The 23,169-nt window shown below is 39.3% G+C and overlaps 2 protein-coding genes across 2 annotated transcripts; both read right to left on the bottom strand.

Moving 5' to 3' along the window:
• Positions 1 to 8,248: 8,248 nt before the first annotated feature.
• Positions 8,249 to 14,650, bottom strand: LOC124289578 (alpha-L-fucosidase-like). Its single transcript, XM_046726150.1, has 8 exons — positions 14,202 to 14,650; positions 13,339 to 13,445; positions 12,838 to 12,968; positions 12,016 to 12,149; positions 11,664 to 11,761; positions 10,677 to 10,809; positions 8,922 to 9,092; positions 8,249 to 8,792 (listed from the first exon to the last, which is right to left on the bottom strand). The coding sequence occupies exons 1-8, from the start codon at positions 14,588 to 14,590 to the stop codon at positions 8,558 to 8,560; spliced, it is 1,398 nt and encodes a 465-aa protein (XP_046582106.1). The 5' UTR covers positions 14,591 to 14,650; the 3' UTR covers positions 8,249 to 8,557.
• Positions 14,651 to 16,748: 2,098 nt separating this feature from the next.
• Positions 16,749 to 21,876, bottom strand: LOC124289579 (alpha-L-fucosidase-like). Its single transcript, XM_046726151.1, has 8 exons — positions 21,436 to 21,876; positions 20,612 to 20,718; positions 20,210 to 20,340; positions 19,514 to 19,647; positions 18,850 to 18,947; positions 18,289 to 18,421; positions 17,741 to 17,911; positions 16,749 to 17,206 (listed from the first exon to the last, which is right to left on the bottom strand). The coding sequence occupies exons 1-8, from the start codon at positions 21,786 to 21,788 to the stop codon at positions 16,951 to 16,953; spliced, it is 1,383 nt and encodes a 460-aa protein (XP_046582107.1). The 5' UTR covers positions 21,789 to 21,876; the 3' UTR covers positions 16,749 to 16,950.
• Positions 21,877 to 23,169: the final 1,293 nt, after the last annotated feature.

Below are 23,169 nucleotides of genomic sequence, written 5' to 3'. Positions count from 1 at the left end.
AAAATGTATTCTTTATGATCCAGTCATCTTTACTGAATACTGTTAACATACACTTTTGCCAACAATGTTATTGGTCCTGGTGTGTTTGTTGTTTAGTGTTACATTATTCAAGCAACATCCCAGCTATGTTACAGATATCCTGATAGTTACAGAGTCTGGATCAGTGATTGATATAACGAGCATCAATCCATTGTGGTACTGTGATAAATATTAAAGAGAGCCACTGACTGACCACCTTATCTGGTATGGCACCTCAGGGGTGGAAATAACTTTAAAAAGTATACTCCGGTACAGTGGCACATGTAAAATCACTTGCACTGATAATTTTTCCACTATACCGGCCGTTTTCTTGTTGATTTTTTAAAATAAACAACATAATTAATATTGGAAAGTCAACTGGACACCGGTACAGTGTGATATACAAATTTGTTTGCCCAACAGAAAAAAACCCACTGGACTCGGGCATCGGGCAATGGGTTATTTCCACCCGTGCACCTCTAACAACGGAGCATTGGTCCCTTGACCCCTAAGATAACCTGTTATCACCACCTTATATATATATACACGCCAAAGTAAGTTTGAAAACAATTTGCTACAAGATGGAAAATGGCTATATGGTAATTTACTTGTTATTGGTAATAAGGACTTGTTGTTTTTGTTTTTTCAGTTTTTGTATAAATATCTTGTCTTATTCTGTTACAGGTGGAGGCCTCACCATAGCTTCAGTTGGTGCTGCTTTGAAAGCAAAGAAGGCTGAAAGACAAGACACCATTGAAACCAGTGTTTGACAGTAGCTCACACTCATGTAACCTCAGTATCAGAGAAGATAGGATGTCATTGACATGAGAATGCCTCTGTCATAAGTGTAGACTAGTGATGTTATTGCAAGTGATATTTGGTAATGCTAGAGACAACCTTCAGTCAACCAATCATCATCTTGATGACTTGCCAGTGTCTTCAGTATGTGCCTGTATTTGACAAGTGGCTGCATCTCTGACAAACACTCTAACCTAGCCACTGATAACTGCGTTTGACAAATGTGCTCACTCTTAGACATGACACATTTGACAATAATTCTACAGAGACAGTTATGGATGGACATTACTATCAGTGTTTGAGAGATCATCCTTACCAATATCTTTTGGGTGCATAGTCTTTGTACTACACTGTGATATGTCATCTGAGGATGGACTGACATCATTGCCTCCTCAAAACATGTAGCATTTCTTCTTGATATGACCCCAACCCCTTTCTCTAATAAAAGAACAGTCTCTGTCATCAGTGCTGAAAGACAAATGGTCAAGATATTGTAGTTAACCTAACACTCGCCTATTAAGGCCTGTGCTTTGTTGTCCATACACTACATTGGTATCTATGCTTAAGGTCACACTCAAAAGATTGGTCAACTTTCACACTGATATTGGACAGATAACTATCAAAGATGTTGACACTGACTAGAAGTGATTATAAGATGTTTGGACAGACCTCTGCTGAACCTGACATCAATGTTTGAGTGACAACGTTTGAAGATGTTGACTTTGACCAGAAATTATTTTAAGTTGTTTGGTCTGGTCCTTTGCCATTGATGTTTGACAGACAATTATTGAATATGCTGACAGAATGTATTGTGTCTCGACAGGTCACTAAACATTGACATTAAGATAACTAAAGGTATTGGAATCGATCAGACAGTGACATTGATGTTTAAAAGACAACCATTATTGTCTTTGAACAGAAGTGGTTGCCTGCCATGTTTGGTAGACAGTGAAATCAATGGTATAATAGTCTTCAACACATAGACTGAGATATCAGGAAAAGTATTATTGACAGGAGAGCACTTGTTTACAATGAAAGTGTCTTTTGCAACAGTATTGTTTTAGTGTCATAGATGCAAGTGATATTCAAAGACAAACAGCAAGAAACAATGAAACTGTGGACATATACTGTGTAAGCATCAATCATATCAAAAGGATACCTATCCTTGTTATGCAGACACATGCAACTAGTACCAGATCAGCATCATTCAAAAATAAACATGGAACCTGCAGGACAATCATTTCTGCTGGAAGTGAAAGTGCTCATTTAATTTTCAGGAAAAGCATCGATCTGTGAACTGTGAAGGTGTGTGGTTGCTTGACTATTCTTGCAGTCACTTATAAACCGTTATGTTTAAAAATTAAAGTGTAAGGCAAAGAAAAACCATTGCAAAGTATACAAAAAAGTATACAAGCTTGTTTGATTGTGGAAGAAATGGTTATTTGATGGTGATGTATCTGTATGAATGTTGCAGTTAACTTTTCCAGCATTGGTTTTCAGCCAATCATCATTTAAATATATGTTTGTATTCTTAAAAGGTTTAGTTTTCAAGTGTATACTCTCTTTTGTCCATCAGTTTATTCTGCTTCAATACAGACAGTAACAGATCATAAATAGCTGGGCCTATCATGTGTGGAGAGAAACCTTTGCTGTCTTACAGTTAAACCATAAGAGTTGGTGTATATTTGCTTTAATTTATGATAGTTACATTTTGTAACTGAGGCTAATATGCATGAATTAATAATACTATAAAAGATCATTATCACTTAAACTACATGGATGCATACTGTGTATGATGCACACATGATGTTTTGTTTATTTTACTGTTCTTTTAAAAAAATGTTCTCATGGAACTGAAGATATGAAAACCAAGAAACAAAACAAATGTGGCCTTACTACTGTCACTTTTAAGGCGACTTACATTCAAATGGTGCAATTTCAGCTCTGCATGCATAGACCTTTGCCTTATTAGAGATGTACCAATGTGATGATCATAAGAACATGATGAATTTGACCCACTGATTTATCTGGACAGAATTAACACAAACAGATTGTCTTTTTCATACAGTGAAACCCTGTTAAATTGGACAGTGCCTCGCCAAGCAAAATTGTTGGAAATAACAATATCTGTTCCAATCACTGAAAAGATATAGTGTCCCTGTTTCAAGTGGATTTTCCATACTGTACTTCTTCAGTGTTTGTGGATTGACAATGTCTTGACTAACATGGTTTTTCTGTATTTCTGAATAATTTAGCATGTGTGTGCTGATTTGTTAAATGTGTTAATGGTTAAACAGGTTGCTAAGTTTTAAATGTGTACAAATATATATATTCTTTACATTGATGTCCAGTGTTGATCATGTGGATGTTATATGGTAGCTTGTTCTTTGTTATTAAAGTTAGGTTATATCTACCTGTAGGTAAGGGTCTGAGTTTTCTGGAACATTTGGAGTAAAGGATTTAATTGTGAAAGACATGAGTGATATAGAAGTGGTTCCACACAAAGATACTGAACATAGCTCAATGAAACAGTTGTTTTTGGTTCCAGTACACCTTGTAGCTAAAGAGTAGTCTGTTAATCTGTAGTACCCTGTGAATGTTTAGAGAAATGTTTGATCTAATATTGCATTTAATCAGATGCCTCGTTTGTATCTACAATTTGTTTGCTTATGATCAGTGTTGGTGCTTTTCAAATTGAGATGGTTTGTTTAAAGCATATTGTGTGTATATTGAAAATTACCATTTCAATTTACATATGAATAGAATGTGTGTAATTAAAGTATGTCAGTATGATCATTATATGGAATACCCTTGTGTTCCAGTAACAAATCATGGTATTAAACATATGCTACAAGAAATTAATTGTAAATGTTGATGTTTTGTTGCTATGACAAAGTATATGTTTCTTGTTAAAGATGGACTTTATACAGAGGTCATATGAGTGTATCAAAGTTTGTCATGTGTGACTAATTAATAATGATTTTATTATTTAGTGGTTGATATTGATTTTATTTCAGTAAATTATCAACAGATAATTCTTTGTTTTACAGTTTGAAACCTGGAAAATATGTACAATGTTGTGACTGCCAACATGAATCTCAGTAATATGGCCAATTTCAATTCTAACTGATTTGGATATACATAATGTCATGTGTAAAAGTTGCAAGCTTCTGGATAAAGTGATTGAACATGTTGTATTTGTTGTTTATGTGAAGGATAAATACTGATACTGATAAACAATCACATTCTTCACAGCGATCCGTAGCCTAGTGGATAAAGCCGCCAAGCTAGTAAACAAAGCGTTACAGGTTCGAAACCAGGCATCGGCACAATACATTGGAAGTTTTCAATAATAATTCAGTGATATCAAGACAAAGTTAAAGCAATCTTCAAAACTTGTGCAAGTAAAATAAGTCAAGGGCGATTCCTCAGAAAATTCCTGGACAGTTTTGGAGAAAATGCCTGGTATTTCTTGAAGAATGCTAGCAAAACTGTGTGTTGAGGTTTACTAAAAGGAGAATCTGGTGAGACAATAGAGTGATGTCACTGGAGGTTTATAATTGCGGGCCGGTGGGATAGCTTAATTATTACAATGTCCGCTTGTCAAGCTGAAGACCCGGTTTATTCCCCACATGGTTACAATGTGTGAAGCCCAATTCTGTATCCCCTGCTGTGATATTCCAGGAATATTGCTAAAAGTGGCATAAAATTTACTCACTCACTTCTTTATTCCCTTTTCTTGCATTTACAGCAGTCCCATGATGAGTGGGTCACAGTACTAATGTCAATGTACCTTTGGACATGTTCAATAGCTCTGAGTAATTGCTCTATCATAGCCAAACCTGAAAGTCATAAATCATCCTGGATGATATTGTCATCTGTTCATGTGGGTTAATAGGTATAATCCTTGTACCTCTTGCTAGCTTAATGAAAAGCAGCGAAAACTCTTTTGATCACAAGGAATCTCTGCTAGGATCCGAGTTGTAGTTATGCCGATTATGTTGATGCAACTGTACAATTCTGTATATGCCATAAGCATACTAGTATTTGTCATGACATATGCTTACCCCTTATCACAAACACATGCAAAGGCAAGTCATTGCTTCACTCATGTGCACCTAGGAACATAGGAATAGCCGCTCAGATTCAGTGCTGACACCAAGTGATTGATTAAACCAATCTAATTTACTCACTCTCGTTCTTCTCCCTATTATTTGACTTTCCTTTGGTTCCTGTTCCATAGATCAGAGTACCTCATACAGGTAATAAACTACTGGTAGTTTAGATTTATTATTCAAAGACACATTTCCATTCAATGACAGGGACCCATGAACAGTTGTATGTAAAGTTGGCGAAACTAGTTTCATCCCTTGTTGATAATTTTCGAGGTGATGTGGGTTTAGGAGTTGTTTGGCATCCCAAGAATATTAACTCTCAGTCAGGACACCACTGCAATACTGGTTACTCTGCTGTTGTCAAAGGTTGTGAATACTTTGATACTTTTGACCATGACAAGGTAGATTCTCTGTGAAAAATAATGTTAACTAAAACAGGACGAGGAATGATATATTATTTATAAAAAAATAATATGTCATGGTTTGTAGGCCTGAACGAAAACATTTAACAGGCATGACAGGTGCTTAGTGTTTAAGGATATTAGCTTTTAATCATTTTCATGATGTGTACACTTCTCAATCATACATGCATTTCGTTGAAAGCTCTATAGGTGTGTTATTGACTTTCTTTCCTGAAAACCATATCAGAAACGCACTTTATAACCTCACTTTGTAGATAAATCTTACTTTAATCCACTTGTATTCCTTGACGCGTGTAGGAAAATGACGGAATATTGAGACTGTATGAGCGCTTCGAGCTCTCTGAAACTTATCTGAGGATGTCACTCCATGTACGGTTTCCTACTTTTGTTTAAGGAATAAGGCGAATGACCCCTCTTTCACTTTCCTTTCGCTTTGTCCACATGAAAGTCACACGACAAAAGACGAACTATTTCATTCATACATTTGTTCATAGACTGACGCCTGTTAAAAGCGTTTGTTAGGAAAAACTAAACTGTCAACTGGAAGGATTTAAAAGAGTGAAAACATTTATACAGCTTTGGGACCTGATGCATGCATTTAGAGGGAAAGGCTTGAATGAGTCCAACCGTATTTTTGTTTTAGCGAATTACGTCTGTTGATGGGCAACGCATATTCAGCGGTATGATATATCAGTGCGTAGAAAGAGCTTGATTCTTGGTAACTATTTCGAAAGAAAAGTGACTGCAACTCAATGGAAACGTGATAAAATAGAAAAATAATGATCCGTTACAAGCCTCGCTCCATATGTTGCGCTTGCCCTACACTGACGCTCTCGCGCAGTATAATCAGGAAACATGGCTGGGGAGTACTGTCTCGAAATGAATTTGCTCCCAAAGCGCACCTACAATACTTCTTCTACATTGAAAATAAGGTTATTGTCTTGTGTGCATTTCCTTGTTTTGACTAAGCAATAACGCGGAAGCCCGCACAGATAACCTGGGTTAATTAGGAGCAGATTTCACATTTTGTCCCATGAAAGAGTTTGTACATAAACTTGCAGCTTATACTTGCAGATTTCAAGTTCCATCCTCAGTAATCATTATTGGTGCAGTGACGACATCATAACTGTTTACCTCCCTGACTTTAACGATTTCAGTGCTCGTGAGAAAGTAATTTCTCCCTCCTGTCACCGAACCCAGATCGTAATAACTGCTGTTATTTTATACAAGGGCCGATCCTGCAACATATACATAAAATCAATAGACAGTACCATCGACACCTTCAGTTGCTTTGACACATCATATTTGACCTTCCGTGACAAGATCTACACTCACAAGCACAGTCTGAAGGGTTCCCTCTATCTCTACTCACCAAAGAAATCTCTAAGATATCAAGAATCAATCTCCTTCCACCCCTCTGTTGACACTGCAAAAGTAGACACGTTCACCTCCACAGGGCATGTCACATCGGAGGACAGCTTCACTTCCCTCATTGATCATCCTGCCCACCTTGTCTCAAAAACCACAAACAAGCAGGCCAAGGAAACACCGCACCAAATCCCATGCTTAACACTTCGCCCATCAGAATCAACATACGCAGCCAAGGCCCTCTCAGACATCCCGCCTCGTGAAGGCTAGCATGAATGTCACCTTTTTCAGCGGCAAGACCCCTCAAAAGTCCCAATACCCTAATCCGATGTAGTCCAGTCAGTCTAATTTGATCTCACACAGACTGCAAAACAAATGTTTGATAAACATTCTGATGCTCAATAGTACTACCTTTATGATTTTAGCTGCACATGATACCGAAATGTAAAAGACAGTAGAAGCTCTGCATCGTGATTATAACGGCAGTTCTCTAATGCAACGCCTACCACTGGCCCAACGGCCAAGTTCCATATTGTTAGAGCCCATCCTCAAAATGGTCACATGTGGCACACTGGTGAAATATCCGGACCTACGTCAGATTCACAGAGAATATCAATGTGTTACATGCTAATATGAATGCTTACCTGCTCATGTTAGGAAAGAAACCCAACATGTGTGGAGCATTAAGCAGCAAGCATGGATTTGACCATGAAATTATTTGATTGCTATCATAGACCATTCAATTTGTCTTGTACTGCAAGGAGCTTCTTTCAGGAAACTTAAAAATTATTCTCATTCAAAGCACTTAGCTAAAGAATTTTCCAGAAAGGTTCCAACGGAGGAAATCGTGACGGATGAAAGAAAAGAACTTGTCTATATTGATAATCCTGGGAAGAGGTCTACTTAGGTGCAGTAAATCATGACTAATCCGAATACGAAGTGGTGGAATTCGTTCAGCATTTTGTTCCGGGGTTTGAGAGAATCCAAACAATTTAGTAATATACCGAAGAGGGAACGCTCCTCAACTCCTACACATGGGCTTTCGCTTAGAGGGGCCCCAAAGGCTTCTTTTCCGTTAACATTTTGTATAATATTCCAAACTTTGGACATATGAGTTTTTGAATAGCTGACAACTCATAAGCACAAACCTTTGTCACAGTATTATAAACGTTTTTTCATACATTGTGTCTTCTTTGCTATACTCAGTGAAGCCAAGTGAAGTGTAGCCAATGTCTCCTATCAGATGAAGGCATCATTTGCTCACAGCATGCTGCTGAGGTGAACCTTTTGGGTCGTGTCTACAAGGTGTGCAATGATGGCGTATAGCTGTTCTCGTTGTCATTACCTTTTGTGACATCTACCCGAAATCCTTGAGTTATCACCATGTACTTTTCAAGGGAGATTTTTTTGCTCTTACCCCAGTAGGCTTTGTTTTGCCATGACAAATTTCTTAAGATTTAATATATTATGTATGATGTTGAATTTTGTTTGGGAAAAATCCAGTCATAATCCAGAAAAAATATGCAGTCAAAGCAACATTCTGTTTATTGTGAGAACATTGATTATTTGTAATACAAAAATGTTAGTTAAATGACATACATCTCTATTTGGACAATCATATTATCAAGCATTTCATGTGGAAGGTTCATCCGATTAATTGGCCATCTCATTGCCATCCAGTTATGTTATTGTAAAGGTCCACTATGCAGCTGTCAATCATTTAATGTCATTTTGAAGGGGGCATCCCGTTATCAACTAATGTTTACATTATGAAGGCCCACCCCATGATAAATCATATGGTTATGTCCATGCTAAAAACTGTACTTATGCCAACCGTTATGTCAGGGCGAAGACCCATGCCCACTGACATGGCATCTGGTTGACAGGGATTGGAGGGATTGTGATACTGATTCCTTTTGGTGAAGCATTCTGCCAGGAGAAAGAGCCTTCAGTGTAGCCAAGGAGGCTGACTTTCATTCCAGTTTTTGGCAAAGCTGATCCAAGGATGAGTTGACCTGGTTGTGGCCAGTTGAGCACAATGGCGTACACCGTCCCAGCTCTCTGTGTGTACCTGCAGAGAGAAGACACCGTGAAAATTACAAGAAACAATATGACTGTATGTATTCACTACACCAAAATCCGAGTGTAGTTGTGTCATTCGGGGCCTGACGAAGTGGTGTGGAATATATGAAGTACCTACCAAACTCCTGGTGTGACTGTGTCATTCTGGACCGTCCAAGGTGTGGAGGAGTAGATAGCCTCCCCATTCACCTTCAGCCAGTCTCCCAACTGTCGCAGTCTCTCCTCAAAGATTGGACTAATCATGCCATATTTGGTTGGACTGACATTGATTGCCAGGTTCCCTCCACAGCTGAAATGATACAAATCAACCTTGAAAAAATAAGCCTCACCCACTACCGAGGTATTTGAGATTGTTTATAATTGTTATGATGCTTATATTTATGCGGGGCACAGGGTGCTGGTTCTCTTACCTGCGTGTAATCAGTGTGCCGGGCTGCATCCACATCAGAATCCTATCCCAAACTCACTCAATGACTGATATATACAGAGAAGCAACGAAAACGCAATCAGCATTTTCTATCGTGTAATAGTCCCATAAGAAATAATAAAGTTATTAGTTAATGAAAATCATAACTTAGCATGATAACGGTCTAATGTCATTGTGTGTAAAGACAGGTAAGGCTCTGTGCACAACGTCATGAGCAAACTCCAGAACACAGCTTTAAGTGTCAGTCTGCCATGACATGCATTTTGATACTGCATTTAATCAGTCCATGATTGTCCCCTATAAAACACAGTTTGATTTGACATTGACACCAATATGAACCATGACACGGTTAACGCTAGATCAGAGACATCAACCATTGGAATGCTGCGAGCTGGCATTTCCCAGACCGATGTCGCACCACATGTTAACGTGCATCCATCAACTGTTAGTCGGCTCATAAGGCGCTACCAAGTCACTGGCAGGGCGGAGGACCGGTCACGCCCTGGCATTCAACATGTGACCACGGCACATCAGGACTGCTACATCGTCGTGCAACACCCCCGAGATCGATTCCAGAGAGCTACACAGACTGCCAACAACACCAAGGCCAGATCTTAACTCATCTTCATCGACTTAACGACAGCGATGCGCTGCAGCAGGTAGTTTCCTGGTCAATGTCGGTTGGAGGAATGTTGTTTTTTCCCGATGAGTCTCGCTTTAAGGTCTCTTTCCCAGATGGACGCCAAAGTGTTTATCGACGTCAAGGTGACCGTTTTGTGCGACCCTGTGTTATTGAGAGAGGTCGTTTTGGTGGAGGAGTAATGGTTTGGGGCAACATAAATGCTCATTTTCTTTCATAGCTTGTTATTGTGAAGGCAACTTGACGGCGCGGCGTAACGTCGAGACTGTTCTCCAGCCAGTTCTTCTTCCTATCTTGAGACAACATAGAGGTAACCAACTTGTCTTTCAGCATGACAATGCTCGTCCACACACAGCCATCCTGACACGGAATTTTCTTAGGAACAACAACATTGTGGAAGTCACGCAGTGGCCCTCCAGGTCACCAGACGTGAATCCAATACAGCACCTGTGGGACGAACTTGGTAGGCGTGTGAAACATCAGCAGATTCCACCCCGCAATGTTGCTGAGTTCACGCAGGCACTGTAAAATCACTGGAACGCTGTTCCGAATAATTTGATCTGTCGTTTGTGTCATTCCATGTCAAGACATTTGCCAGGTACTGACAGTCTGCTCAGGCAGTCAGGTGTAAATGTGTTGAAACTGGTGATAGTGGACACTGGTTTGGTCAGAAATTCTCTACTGTGATTGGACTTTGCTAACATACATATCATATGCTTTGTAATTTTCCTTTGTTAATAAGTTAACCTTTGAAAATGGAATTGCGTTTTCGTTGCCTCTCAGTATATATTTATGTAAGTACACACCTGACTATTTGAACCAGCCGTGCTATAATCTCATCCATGGTCAGATAATCTTCTAGGACAGCCTCTCGACGAAATCCCCACGATTTCTTGTCAATTGTTAATCCTCCCTCCCACTTCCTTGGCTGAAGTACTCCTATAACATTCAGAATCAGCTGTACTCTTAGTGTTCATGTAGTCATAATCACAATACTTTTGATAATCAGGGAACCGGAGGTGGGGTGAGGTGAAATAGGGTTTAACGTTGTACTTAAGAATATTTCGCTCATATGACGACGTGCATGCGTCTGTATGTGTGGCTGCTTGTACTAGGCCAGACTTAAGCTGGTTTTATAGTGCTAGCTCACTGACATACCATGCCGCTGTTTAGCATGAATACCCAACTCATTATACTGACTCCCAGCCGACCAGTCCTTGTTGTACCCATTAATGCCGAGCGCCAGGCTGGGACCAACAAGTACCATATTTTAACGTATTTGGTATGACGTGGCAGGGGATCGAACCCGCGAACTTACGCTCTCCGGGTAGACGCTCTAACCACTACACCACAGAGTCGGTCATCAGTGAACCGACATCATTTTACAATCATTAACGCCGTTCGATAAAATGTTTCAACTTTAGATGTTTTAGTGTATTTATCAACGAAAATCACAATATATATATACAGTGATACTTTGGGGATTTGACTATCAACTTCTTTATATTTCAAAATTTGACTTTTCAATGTACATCAATTACGTTCCATTTAAGGTCAACCTTGGAAAATTCCACTTTGTATGTGAAATGTCTCTATATAAGAGGAAAAGTGTAGAGGAAGGGGTAGCCCAGTGGTTAATCCCTCATCACACTGAAGGACTATGTTAGATTCAATGCATGGTTTTAACAGGTGAAGCCCCGTGCTTGTGTCCCCGCCAGTGTATTTTCTCATTCATTGCTAAACGAGTGTAAAATCAAACTCACACACCGTCTAATAACACTTTACTTCAGTACCTGGATTGTACCTGTCTGTACACGTCAAGTAGCCCCCATGGTGACATGAGTCCCCTTTCCCCCATCTGTCGTTGACGATAACATTGTCCTTCACTGGGCTGCAAAGAACACATTAAGGAAACTGAGGTTTTTGCCATTGGACACAATAACAAGCACATATTGCCATGAGGGGTAGTACTGTCTTGAAATCCAGTCACCCATGGCAGTTCAAAATGCTCGACGTTTTATTTTAACAACAGAATAAAGAACACACCTTCTGTTTTTGGGACATGTTTTTGCCTTAAATGACATTATTTCTGTATTTACAAAATGCCACATAATGTTGATGTATTACCAATTCAGGAAAACATACCTGTCGTTGTACAGCCAGGCTAAAAACTCCTTGGAACCCCAGTAAGTATCTGGGGCCATCCAGTCACCATCAGACCACAATAGGTCGGGTTTGTAGGTGTTCACAAGCTCGTATAGCTCAGGAATAGTCTTTTGCTGAAAGAGGTTTCATTCTGATGCGTCATGATGTCTTAAATTAATACACATTGTAACACGAATAGATTTAATGAGCAGCTCCTGATACGCTTTGGAAATAGTGAAACTGATACATGCACCATGACTGTCATTGCGACTAATCCATAACAGTTTGGTCCAGAACATATCACGTATGTACTACAGTGTTTTAGGGAGGCAAGCCTTCTACACTTTCCCCAAATAGCCAGTATGGCTTTATACAATTAGCAATATTATAGTGGATTAAAACTTAAAAGAAATTCACATTTTGTATCCAAACTCACAAACTAAATGAGCTTAGCTACAAACTCATCCTGTTAACTCATCTTTCAGCAACCAACTCAAGAAACACCATCATCATCCAAAATGATTGATAAATCAATCCATTATCAACACACACCGTCCACCTACAATTTCCCGAAGCACTCAAAATCACCATGTGGGCAGCAGGTAGCCAAGTTGTTAAAGTGTTTGCTTTGCATACTAAAGTCCTTGGTTCAGGTCTGATACGTCAACCACTCGTTTATGTGCGTAGATCTGATATTGCTGGAAAAGACCACAAGTGGTATAAAGCCAATCACTCGCCAATACTAACACCATATAGCTAACCAGCATCAAGAAGCACTGTCACAACCAACAAACCCTCAATGATACATATAGTAACGCTGACCTCAGCAAACTTGGTGGTTGTGAAGTTGTTGGCCTTGTCCTGTAGATACAGAGGGTGGAACCACTCGTACATAGAGTGGTACAGGCCAAGGTGAATATCTGTTTTTGACTTCAGTGCTTGCGCCATCTCACCTGTTGATAGCATTTCATTTAATTTCAATACTTTTGTTACCAATTACCGACTTAAAATATATATTCACATCATCAAGTACCTTTACCTTGATTTTGAATGGAAAATGAGAGAAAATGAAATTTCAAAAACATGCAGCTTGAAGTCCACAGCTTCCGTTCATAATTGACCGAGGTTTTTGCATTCTGCTTTCCAAACTAAGCACGAAAGGAAAGAAGACAAACTGAGTAATATTATTCTTGCAAAGTATCGGAGATCGTATTTTATGAATTGGAAAACGTGTTGAAGACATATTTAGAAACTAGAATAAATCTATTGTGAACAATCTCAAGTATTGTTTTGAGATTAGAATCAGTCTTAATGTATAATTACCAACAATATCTCTCTTGGGGCCAACCATCATTGAGTTCCAGTTAAAACTGACGTTAGTTGGCCAGTTGCAAAACCCTCCACAATGTTTAGTTATAAAGATAGTGTATCTGAAAAAAAAGTATGAACCGAGATGACGTATAGGATTCATGGCAAACGTATGGAACTATGACATCAGCCTACACTAGTGTTTTCATTAAGAGAACTGGGGAATCCCAAATTATATTTTCAACTCATAATGTAGGAGACAGTGTGCAAAGGGTTTAAAAATACTTCTTGGTCATATGTATATATGATCACATATAATTTAGTTAATATAATCATTCGTCATGTAAAATACACCCGTTTTGTTTGTTGAATCAGTTATCCCAGTAGTCCAGTAAGCAGGTGTATCGTACTCGTTGTTGTAAAGACAATAACATGCAATGAACATGTATATTGCAATGGACAACACTGGAGATACGAAGACACAAGATACACAGACATGAGACAACAATGGACGAAAGAAGAAACAACAATAGGCGCAGAAAGACACAACAGTGAGTGAAGGAAGAGGCGATGGCATTGCCCTGGACATTGGTCTTTTTTAGGAGATAGCAGGCAGGGTCCAGGGAATTATCAGTTAATACTAAAGACATATGTGTTCCTAGGTGAAACATGTTCTCCATTTGTGGATGTTACGTGTGAATTACAGTGGGTGAAATAGTTTAGAATTCCTTAATGGTATGTACAAAATTATTTCACAGTTTTAAAAAAAATTAATATGTTGTCAAAACAAAGCGCTATTCGGTCACTCAGAAGGCATCCACTGGATAGCTGGGATTTACTGCAACATCCAATCTCTCAGTGAATTAATAAAATCATACTTAGCCCCAGAAGCAGCAAACAGTTCAGCCCAAGCTTCAGCATCGTAGAACTCTGCCGTGAAGTCTCTTGCGAAGTCAGCATAGGTGAAGTCAGGTTTATAGTTGTCCTGCATATACTGCACATACATTGGATTTTTGTCCCCTTGCCATCGTTCCCAAAACCACTCGTTTCCAAAACTTGGTACAGAAAAGACTCCCCATGACACAAAGACTCCAATTTTGGCTTCATCATACCATGTTGGTAATGGCCTAGAATCTAGGGACTCCCATGTGGGGTCGTAGCGAATCTCAGTCTGGTCGTAGCGAATCTCAGTCTGCTTCTTGTTTGCTGAACGTCCATCCGCTGTCGTGAAAGCTAAGAATATCAGGACGACCGTCTTTGTGTCCATTGTTGATGAGGGATAGATGTGTTTGTGATCCTGCTGCAAAGTGTGATGGCATTTTAACACGATCTCTTTATGGCCACGAAGTCAAGTACAGCTGATTACATCGCGTGACATATGTTCAAGGTTAAAGATAGGCTGGATGATAATGGATGTACTATTAATGTTTCTATGTGCGTTTTTTTCACCTTGATGTGACAAGAGCTGAGAGGTTTTCTCCACGTTAATTTGCGGTCAAACTGCTGGACTAAGAAAGGTGAAATTTGACATGTGGCCCTATGTCACCATAATTGGTATCATGGATAATTAGTGATATCAAATTACGATTCTTAAGGAATTATGATCTTCTCAGTAAAGCATGAAGTCTGCAGAGTAGAAATTCATTCAGCTTTCTTAATCTTCTGTCATTCTATTCAGTCATTCCATCAGGTTGGGCCAGGAAGAACTGCTCCGGCCAATGTTATGTAAAATTAAGGAGGAAAGAGTAAATATTGGAAGAGGTAGGGTGGCATTTCTGTATGTAGTATGTATCAAGAAATGTTAATAGTTTCATTAGTTGCAAAACCGGATTTAAGAGTTGCTTCCCTTTGCAATATCAGGATTTTCTGAGGCTGTTGATGGTCTCCCACTTCGTCCGAACATTTTAGTTGAAAAGATTATGGGACAGTGACAGTCATTGGTTTTTTGCCGTTGGCGTTATGTCTGCGAGAGGGATCCTACTATCTGCAAGGTACGTTCAAGGCTGCGTTAACTGGCGCATGGGTTCAAGTAGTTCAACAATTAACCTTCCACACCAGATGAAGATTGAAGCTGATACTTCTTCAAAATATTATTTCTCAGTTTGCTGTCTGAGAAAGGTTTGCTGTAAAATCTTTTGCAAAATCGACACCTATCCAATCCTGTCTGTAGTAGTTGTTTTTCCTTAAATCTATATAATTAGCTTCTATCCCAGTTCTCAACACAATCTCTCAGAACTAGCTTGGTGCAGAGAACACTCCCCAGTGGATAAAGATTCCCAGATAAATTTCATCATGTTATGCCATAATCGGGCTGGAATCTAAGGACGCCCATTTGGGTTCATACATTTAGTATTGCTGTTGAGACATAGCTCTGACCCAACAGTTATCATGTATAGATATACTGGTGCAATGTCGGTCAAGATCTGGATTGTTTTCTCTGTGGTCTATATGTGATGTGGCCTTGATGTGGACTGACCTTGTCCTGTAGATACAGAAGGTGGAACTATTCAAACAGGGAGTCGTGACAAGGTGCAGATGTGTCCTAGATTTCAGTGCTGCAGACATCTCATTCATTGATAACTTTAGGCCTCATATTTGACACTTGGCTTGCAGATTATCCAGTAACCAAATTATTGATATATCGTCTAGAGACTAGAAATTGTTTGTGAAGGATGAGGTCAATAAATATACACAGGTGGGTGACATGTGATACCAATGGTAAAAAACATATCATTTAATGTTTTGAGACTCGTCGTTTTACCCCTTGTGAATAAAAGTTGCAATAATTGCAGGAGGCAAATACAACAACAAGGGATCATGACTCATAGTGGTAACATTGGTAAACATTATGTAGCACTTATCTAAATAGATGACTCGGGGAAAAGTACATAGATATACGCGATGGCAGCAATTGGCTTTTCTTATGCCGTTTTTCAGATGAACAGTACACCCTTCAAGACAATCATATCCCGGTACACGCAGCCAGGATTGTACAGGACACGAAGGTGATAAATAGTCTTTATAGCATGGCACAGACAGGCCTTAAAGTAACTGAAAATATTCGGTACATCCTGAAAAGAGAACTTCAGAGACGGCATGGACTGAACTCAGCTCAGTGTTTGGGGAAAGCAGTTTTAGAGTTGTGGTCTTCTCTCCCTAGGAATTACGTCTAGAGAATTCAGTAGTCTCCTTGCAGAATCACAAAGGTACCGACATGGAAACTATATATCATTCGGTATTCATGTAAATCAGTGCAATTGTCCTTCCTCATTCGAAATACCCAACCATGGTAGCATACTGAAATTTAACGTTTGTATCTCCGTCTTCACTTTTGGCAGTAAAGAGAAGCTCTTGAATCACAGTTAAACCACAATCCCGCTAGCCTCTAACAGTTTATGTAAAGAATGAAGAAAAGATCGCTAACATTAGGTTACATATATCATTTATTGCAAGACAGACGTTCCTTGTTGAAATGAAAGGTATTTATACAATATGTTAATTCACCATTAAACCTCTTTTTCAGATAAAAGAACAAAAAACACAGAAAAAACAAACAAACAAACAAACAAACAAACGTGTACTAGGTACTTATGTTAAGTCTCTCAAAGTATGAAAATTTCATGAGGTTTAGTTTTGAACATTGGTGATCTTGAACACCCATGCCCACTTGCACGGCATAGCGTTTGCAGGAATGGCCGGAATGTTGATGTTGATGCCTTGACCTGCAGCTTTTGTATAGCTGAATGTCCCAGAGTAGCCCAGTAGACTGACCACAGAGTTGGCATTAGGGATAGGTCGGGTCAGCTGGAAGGTCCCTACGTTGGGCCAGCTCATGACGGTTGCATAGATGTCTTTTTCTTGTCCATTTGTCCTTGAGGTGTACCTGAACATGGTTCAACATTGATATTAAATTAAATTAAATTAAATTGCAATTTCAGAAATGTCCTCCACACACCTATCATTGAACATTTTGAAAGCTTGGCTTAGGGCTTGAATGATATACATTTTGAGCAAGAGTTTTATGACATTCATTGAAATGTTCGTAGAAAGAACATGTCTGATAGTAGCTCAAACGTTACAAATGTAGATATCTGTAGGCTGGAAGTGTATAAACTAAACATATATACGGGATAATGCCTGTATATCACTCTACTGAAATTCAATGGTACACCTGAACAAAGGCTAGAACTAGAGTGCAAGTCCAAATGGGGAACTGAATAGGACATCGCTTGGTCCCTGATGCATTAAATTTGGAAATCTGCTCCACATGTTAAGCTTAAAACATTTTGAAAGCTTTTGTGTAACCCTAATCACAATCCTTTTGAGCAGGAGTCGTTTCATTCTTTTGAAATCTTTTTGGGAAGTGCAGGCTCATTTGCACCCCAAGTTGTGAAAGGTAGACACAACAAATCCTTACCATATTTCGGGTATCACAGTTTCATTCTGGTAGGTCCAGGGTCTTGTTTCATATATACCTTCACCATTCACCTTGAGCCACTCGCCCATCTGCTTCAGCCTCTCCTCAAAGATGGGGCTGATTACACCATAGGCAGTTGGTCCAATGTTCATGAGTAGATTACCGTTACAACTGGAACAGAGGAGACGATGATCATCACTTTGGACCACTTAGAGTTATTTGATGGTGAACAGTATGGAAGGTTAATGTCATGTCTCCTAGATGTTGACACAACTGCTTGTATACATCATGTATTGAAATATTACCACATATATAAAGCTGACTGCTCCTATCTCTCATGGAAGAGAGCGAACAAGAATTGTGTAACAATGGTTTGTAGGATTCTTCAAGATAGTGGTTTCCAGAACATTTTCAAGTGAGAGTCGTTTGTAGAATCGTCATCAACCTGATGACAGTGGTTGACAAAAGCTATTTCTGTCTCAGACAGTAGATAAGAAGGATGCAATATACATGTAAGGCAGCCATTATTTGTGTGGAAATTGGTGTACCTGACGGTTCTAGCTAGAGTCTCGATGAGCTCCTCTATGGTCAGGTAGTCTGACAGGGGAGCATTACGTCGGAAGCCCCATGACCTCTTGTCTATTGTCATGGCATTCACCCACTTGTGCTTCTGCAGAACACCTGAAGAGTCAAAGCAGAATACATATATCATCTGTACAAAATGAGGAGCGAGTGTGTAGACTTTGGCTTGCAGTTGTGACAATTGTATAACGACATTCTTCAAAATGTTACGATTTTAGCTGGGAATCCTGCATTTTGTGAATTAATGAGCACCAACACAACAACAATTCTAATTGTTTAGCCCTTAGAAGATGCAGGTTAGAAATGGTCTTCAGCAATGCCTACTTGGTTGGTGCAAGTCATCATATGCCAACTGCACAAGTCAAAGCTCAAGCTGTCAGTCAGTGGATCGTTTGGTCTAGACTTGGTTATGCACAGACCACGATCGTATAGCCAGTATATGTCCTACTTTGCTTTGAGCAACTGCATACAAACCTTTCTTTATACGATAACATTTATTACAAATGGAATATATATTTGTTCCGTACCAGGATTGTATCTGTCTCCACAAGTGTGGACACCCCCATGGGTACAGCTACACCCTATACCCCACCGGTCATTGGTCACCACTTTCTCCTTGATTGGGCTGGAATGTATACGACTTCATTTTGAGATTTGAACACTTAGGTATTGTAGGACATGCAACTCTTGTCAATTGACGTTGTGCTTATATATCTTTCTAACCTTTGCTGAGGATTTGTCAATGCTGACCATGAGCTTGGGAATGACTAGTGAATGAATCTTTTAATAAATATAGGAATACACAAAGGAATATATACTGACGTACAAAAGAAAGTACACACCTGGTGTTTTGGGATTATTTGAAAAGTGTTGTGACTTTGACTGGCAAATTCGCAATTGGGCACGATATCTGTGGTGTTTTGGCAACATATTAGGAAAGTCTGTGACTTATATATATGTCAGTTTAGTAACAAGTGACTGAATCTCCTAAGAAGTGCATGAATCTTGTAACAGGTATATGATTCTTATGAATGATGAGTGGATCGTGTGACGAATCCATGACTCGTTTAGCAAGTGAGTGAATTCTTCCGAAAATAAGAACATAATGATCATTATGTTAGAGTGTTTGTCCAGAGGTTATATACAATGGGCCAATCTAATTTACACCATACAGAACGTATTGACACTAACCTGTCATTGTAGAGCCAGGCCAGAAACTCCCTGGATCCCCAGTAGGTGTCTGGAGCCTCCCAATCTCCATCAGACCACACAAGATCAGGCTCAAAGGTGTTCACAATCTCATACAGCTCAGGCATGATCTTGAACTGCAGTGATAATGTGAATACTAATACTACTGGGATTACAAGTGGAAGTAGTAGGATGACAATTCGAATACGAAAACTTTCTCTTTAGAAGAAGACGATGACGAACTCGTACCACACTTCAAACATTGACTTTTAAATATATATTTTAAAAATACTGAACATAAATACTAAATAGATTTTAGTAGAGTGTACATAAGATTCAGTCAATGTTTAAATTGTGACTCATTCACAGAATATACAGAACAGCGAAATATTTCGGTCATCTGACAAATTGATTGTAACATCTTTCCATTTTCTAAAAGATTGATCCTAAATCTAGTAAGAGTGACTCAGAAATATTACAAAACACTTATCATGCAAGGAATTTTCATTGATTTTCATTTTGTTGTAATTCTATCATTTTAGTCACTGGGTGATACAATTTGGTATGAAAATTGTTTTTTATTATGACAAATTACCTTGGCTAACATTTGTCAATTTGTAAAATGAAAATGTTTACAAAACGGTTAGTGAAATTTTCAGTCTTTTTAGACATTCACTGTAACAATAGGCCAAACATTACGTCAACAAATCTCCTTGTGGTGAAATTGTTCTCTTTGTCCTGGAGATAGAGAGGGTGGAACCACTCGTACAGCACATGGTACAGACCGAACCTTAAGTCCGTCTTGGTGCGGACTGCTTGCGCCAACTCAGCTGAAACAACAGGAAATATGTTTCTCAGGGTTTGGATTCTTTCGTGTGACACTTGATTTATGTATTAAAAATCATTCATTGGACTTTTGACTTTCTATTTTCATACTTTTATACAGCTGTCGTCGTATGTGTATAGTTTGTATAATTCCCTTTGGCAATTAAATCAGTTGGTTTTAAGATTTGGTTCAATCGGAAAACGTACACAAGGATTGAGATAATTCTGATGACAAACCATGGAAGGTGGACGTATTCATTAAATAGTGTTCATTACCAACAATATTCCTTTTGGGCCCAGCAACCATTGAGTTCCAGCTGAAGGACACATTGCTCGGCCAGTGACAGAAACCCTCGCAGTGTTTACTCACGAACACTGTGTACCTAGGAAGGTCACAGCATACAAAGTGAGTGATTATTGCTTTTCACTACAGCATCAGAAATGATTTGCTATCAACATTCAGCACACACACACTGTAATATTGTTGATGTTAGGAGTTAATGAATATATACATTAAATGCATTGTTCATCTTTAAACTATGGTGAAATCGTAGTCATTGTTAATTTTCGTGTGAATTCTTCATTCCAAACTGTGCTATTGCTTTAGCTGAAGTTAAATTACTTCACGGTATATAATCTAGTTTGCATTTATTGAAATCTGCTATGAACAATGGTCCAGATACCGTTCCCTACAGTGACAGTGGTCAAAACATTATTACGGGAACAAGTCACAAAAATTGTTATAACTGATGTACAATCTTTGTTGGGTAAGAACCAATACACACATACAACCTGGTCTGTCAGAAACGATCACCAATCTACATGTTGGAACGCTGTTTTGACTTTTCCGATTGACAGGAAGATGAATATTCCCCCAAAAAGAGATCTATTAATCTCTGAATGAAGTCATTTTACGATGATGACATATAAAACCAGATATTGAGTGCTTTAGCATCAAGAGTTACTCAGAGGTACGATGAACTGTACAAACAATGATGACAAGAAAGGATGACGTCACAGTGGATCAATTTATGCAGATACATTTTATTTCAGATTTATAGATGTATGTGCTGCTTTCCAAATAAGAAAAATATACCTACTTGGCACCTGAAGATTCCAAAATTCTAGCCCACTCGTCAGCATCGAAGAATTCTGCAGTTAGCATTGGAGCAAAATCAGCATACGTCCAATCTGGTCGGAAGTTCTTCTTCATGTAGTCAACAACTTCTGGTACCTTTCGCTTTTCCCAGAGGTACCAGAACCATTCTGAACCAAGACTTGGCACTGAGAATACTCCCCAGTGGATGAAGATACCAAATTTGGCATCGTCATACCATGCAGGAAGTGGTCTTGCATCCAGAGATTCCCACGTGGGCTGATACTGGCCATATACTGAGAGTACTGTAAGTACTGACAGTGTTAGAAGTGGAGTTAGGATTTTGAGAGAAGTCATGTTGCAGTGATTGCCTGTGAGAGTTTCTGTTTGTGGTTGTGCGATTCAGGTATTGTAGTCGCGATGATGCTCGAAAAGATTAGATAGACTGAATCACCTTGACCCTCCAGTAAGGATACCTGGTCTTGTGTCAGGAGTATTTGTTTATCTTGTATCCAGCTCAGTGATAATAGACGTGTCTGAAGTATGTTGCACTTTAAAGTCATGCTGCGATCTGTATATTGACATCCTTGCATATTACTCTATATATTTTGGAGGCCGCCTCCGTGGTGTAGTGGTTAGAGCGTCCGCCCGGAGAGCGGAAGGTCGCGGGTTCGATCCCCGGCCGCGTCATACGAAAAGACGTTAAAATATGGTACTTGTTGGTCCCTGCCTGGCGCTCGGCATTAATGGGTACAACAAGGACTGGTCGGCTCGGAGTCAGTATACTGTGTCTGAGTGGGGTATTCATGCTTTACTGCGGCATGGTATCTCAGTGAGCTAGCATTATAAAACCAGCTTAAGTCTGGGCTAGTACAAGCAGCCGCACATACACATACACATACACACACACATGCACGTCGTCATATGAGCGAAATATTCTCAAGCACGACGTTAAACCCAATTTCACCTCACCTCACCTATATATTTTGGACAGGTTACTGAGGCAGCTCAGTCTAACATGAAGGGCTGGGTGAATGGTTGCTGGCTGCTAATATCCGCGAGTTGGCGCTATGAACGCTTGGAATAGTAGCAATCATAGTTTCGACCATGCGTTTGCATCATCTAGTCAGTTATAACATCTTTAACAAAAAACTGCATATGTCTGGTTGTGCTTGTTCGTCATGAAGTCTACATAATATGTTACTTTCTTTGTTTTCCAGAGCCACTCTAAACCAAACCTTAGGGGGGTGTTGATTTTTCATGGGAACTTAATCATTTTGGACTGCTGGGAAATATTAGAGAGCCGATACACTGCCAACGGCGGTGTTAGACTTTGAGTCATAAAAGGATGAACAGTATATGTCCGTAACATCCATACTGAAACGAAAAGGCAACAAAGGAGATGGGCATGATCCTTTAAGGGAAAATATGTTAAGAAGCGGAGAGAAGAGGTTCACTTAAGCAGACCTCGTCTTGAGCTTTGCGGTTTATGAATAATGACATTTCTGCTGATTATAAAGTTTGTAATCAGCTTGTCATGGTGACTCAATAATTACTGCGTCGACAGAAATATGTATCTCAACGTTCGATAATGGTAGAGTCTCCTAAAGATCTCAACATTGACCTCTTGACTGGACCTTTATTTTCTCCAACTGTCCAATGATGATCAACATGTACTCCTGGCTTACATCAATGCACGTGTGAAGGTTCTTAGTTTACAATACATCTAGGACTTTAT

The sequence above is a fragment of the Haliotis rubra genome, unplaced genomic scaffold, assembly GCF_003918875.1.
Source record: "Haliotis rubra isolate DU_JTF1 unplaced genomic scaffold, ASM391887v1 Scf443, whole genome shotgun sequence".
NCBI classification, from domain to species: Eukaryota; Metazoa; Mollusca; class Gastropoda; order Lepetellida; family Haliotidae; genus Haliotis; species Haliotis rubra.
Note: the sequence above shows the minus strand (reverse complement) of the source record. Positions and strands in the feature narration are given on the sequence as shown.

What these genes read in the sequence shown, in the direction of transcription:
- LOC124289579 (XM_046726151.1), bottom strand. Translation starts at nt 21,788, where the DNA reads ATGACTTCTCTCAAAATCCTAACTCCACTTCTAACACTGTCAGTACTT. An exon ending in CCACAAGGAGATTTGTTGAC is followed by an intron (nt 19,648 to 20,209) that starts GTAATGTTTGGC and finishes TTATCACTGCAG; the next exon opens with TTCAAGATCATGCCTGAGCT. An exon ending in ACTGTGATACCCGAAATATG is followed by an intron (nt 17,207 to 17,740) that starts GTAAGGATTTGT and finishes AACCATGTTCAG; the next exon opens with GTACACCTCAAGGACAAATG.
- LOC124289578 (XM_046726150.1), bottom strand. Translation starts at nt 14,590, where the DNA reads ATGGACACAAAGACGGTCGTCCTGATATTCTTAGCTTTCACGACAGCG. An exon ending in CGGCTGGTTCAAATAGTCAG is followed by an intron (nt 9,093 to 10,676) that starts GTGTGTACTTAC and finishes GTATCATTTCAG; the next exon opens with CTGTGGAGGGAACCTGGCAA. An exon ending in ACAGTCACACCAGGAGTTTG is followed by an intron (nt 8,793 to 8,921) that starts GTAGGTACTTCA and finishes TTCTCTCTGCAG; the next exon opens with GTACACACAGAGAGCTGGGA.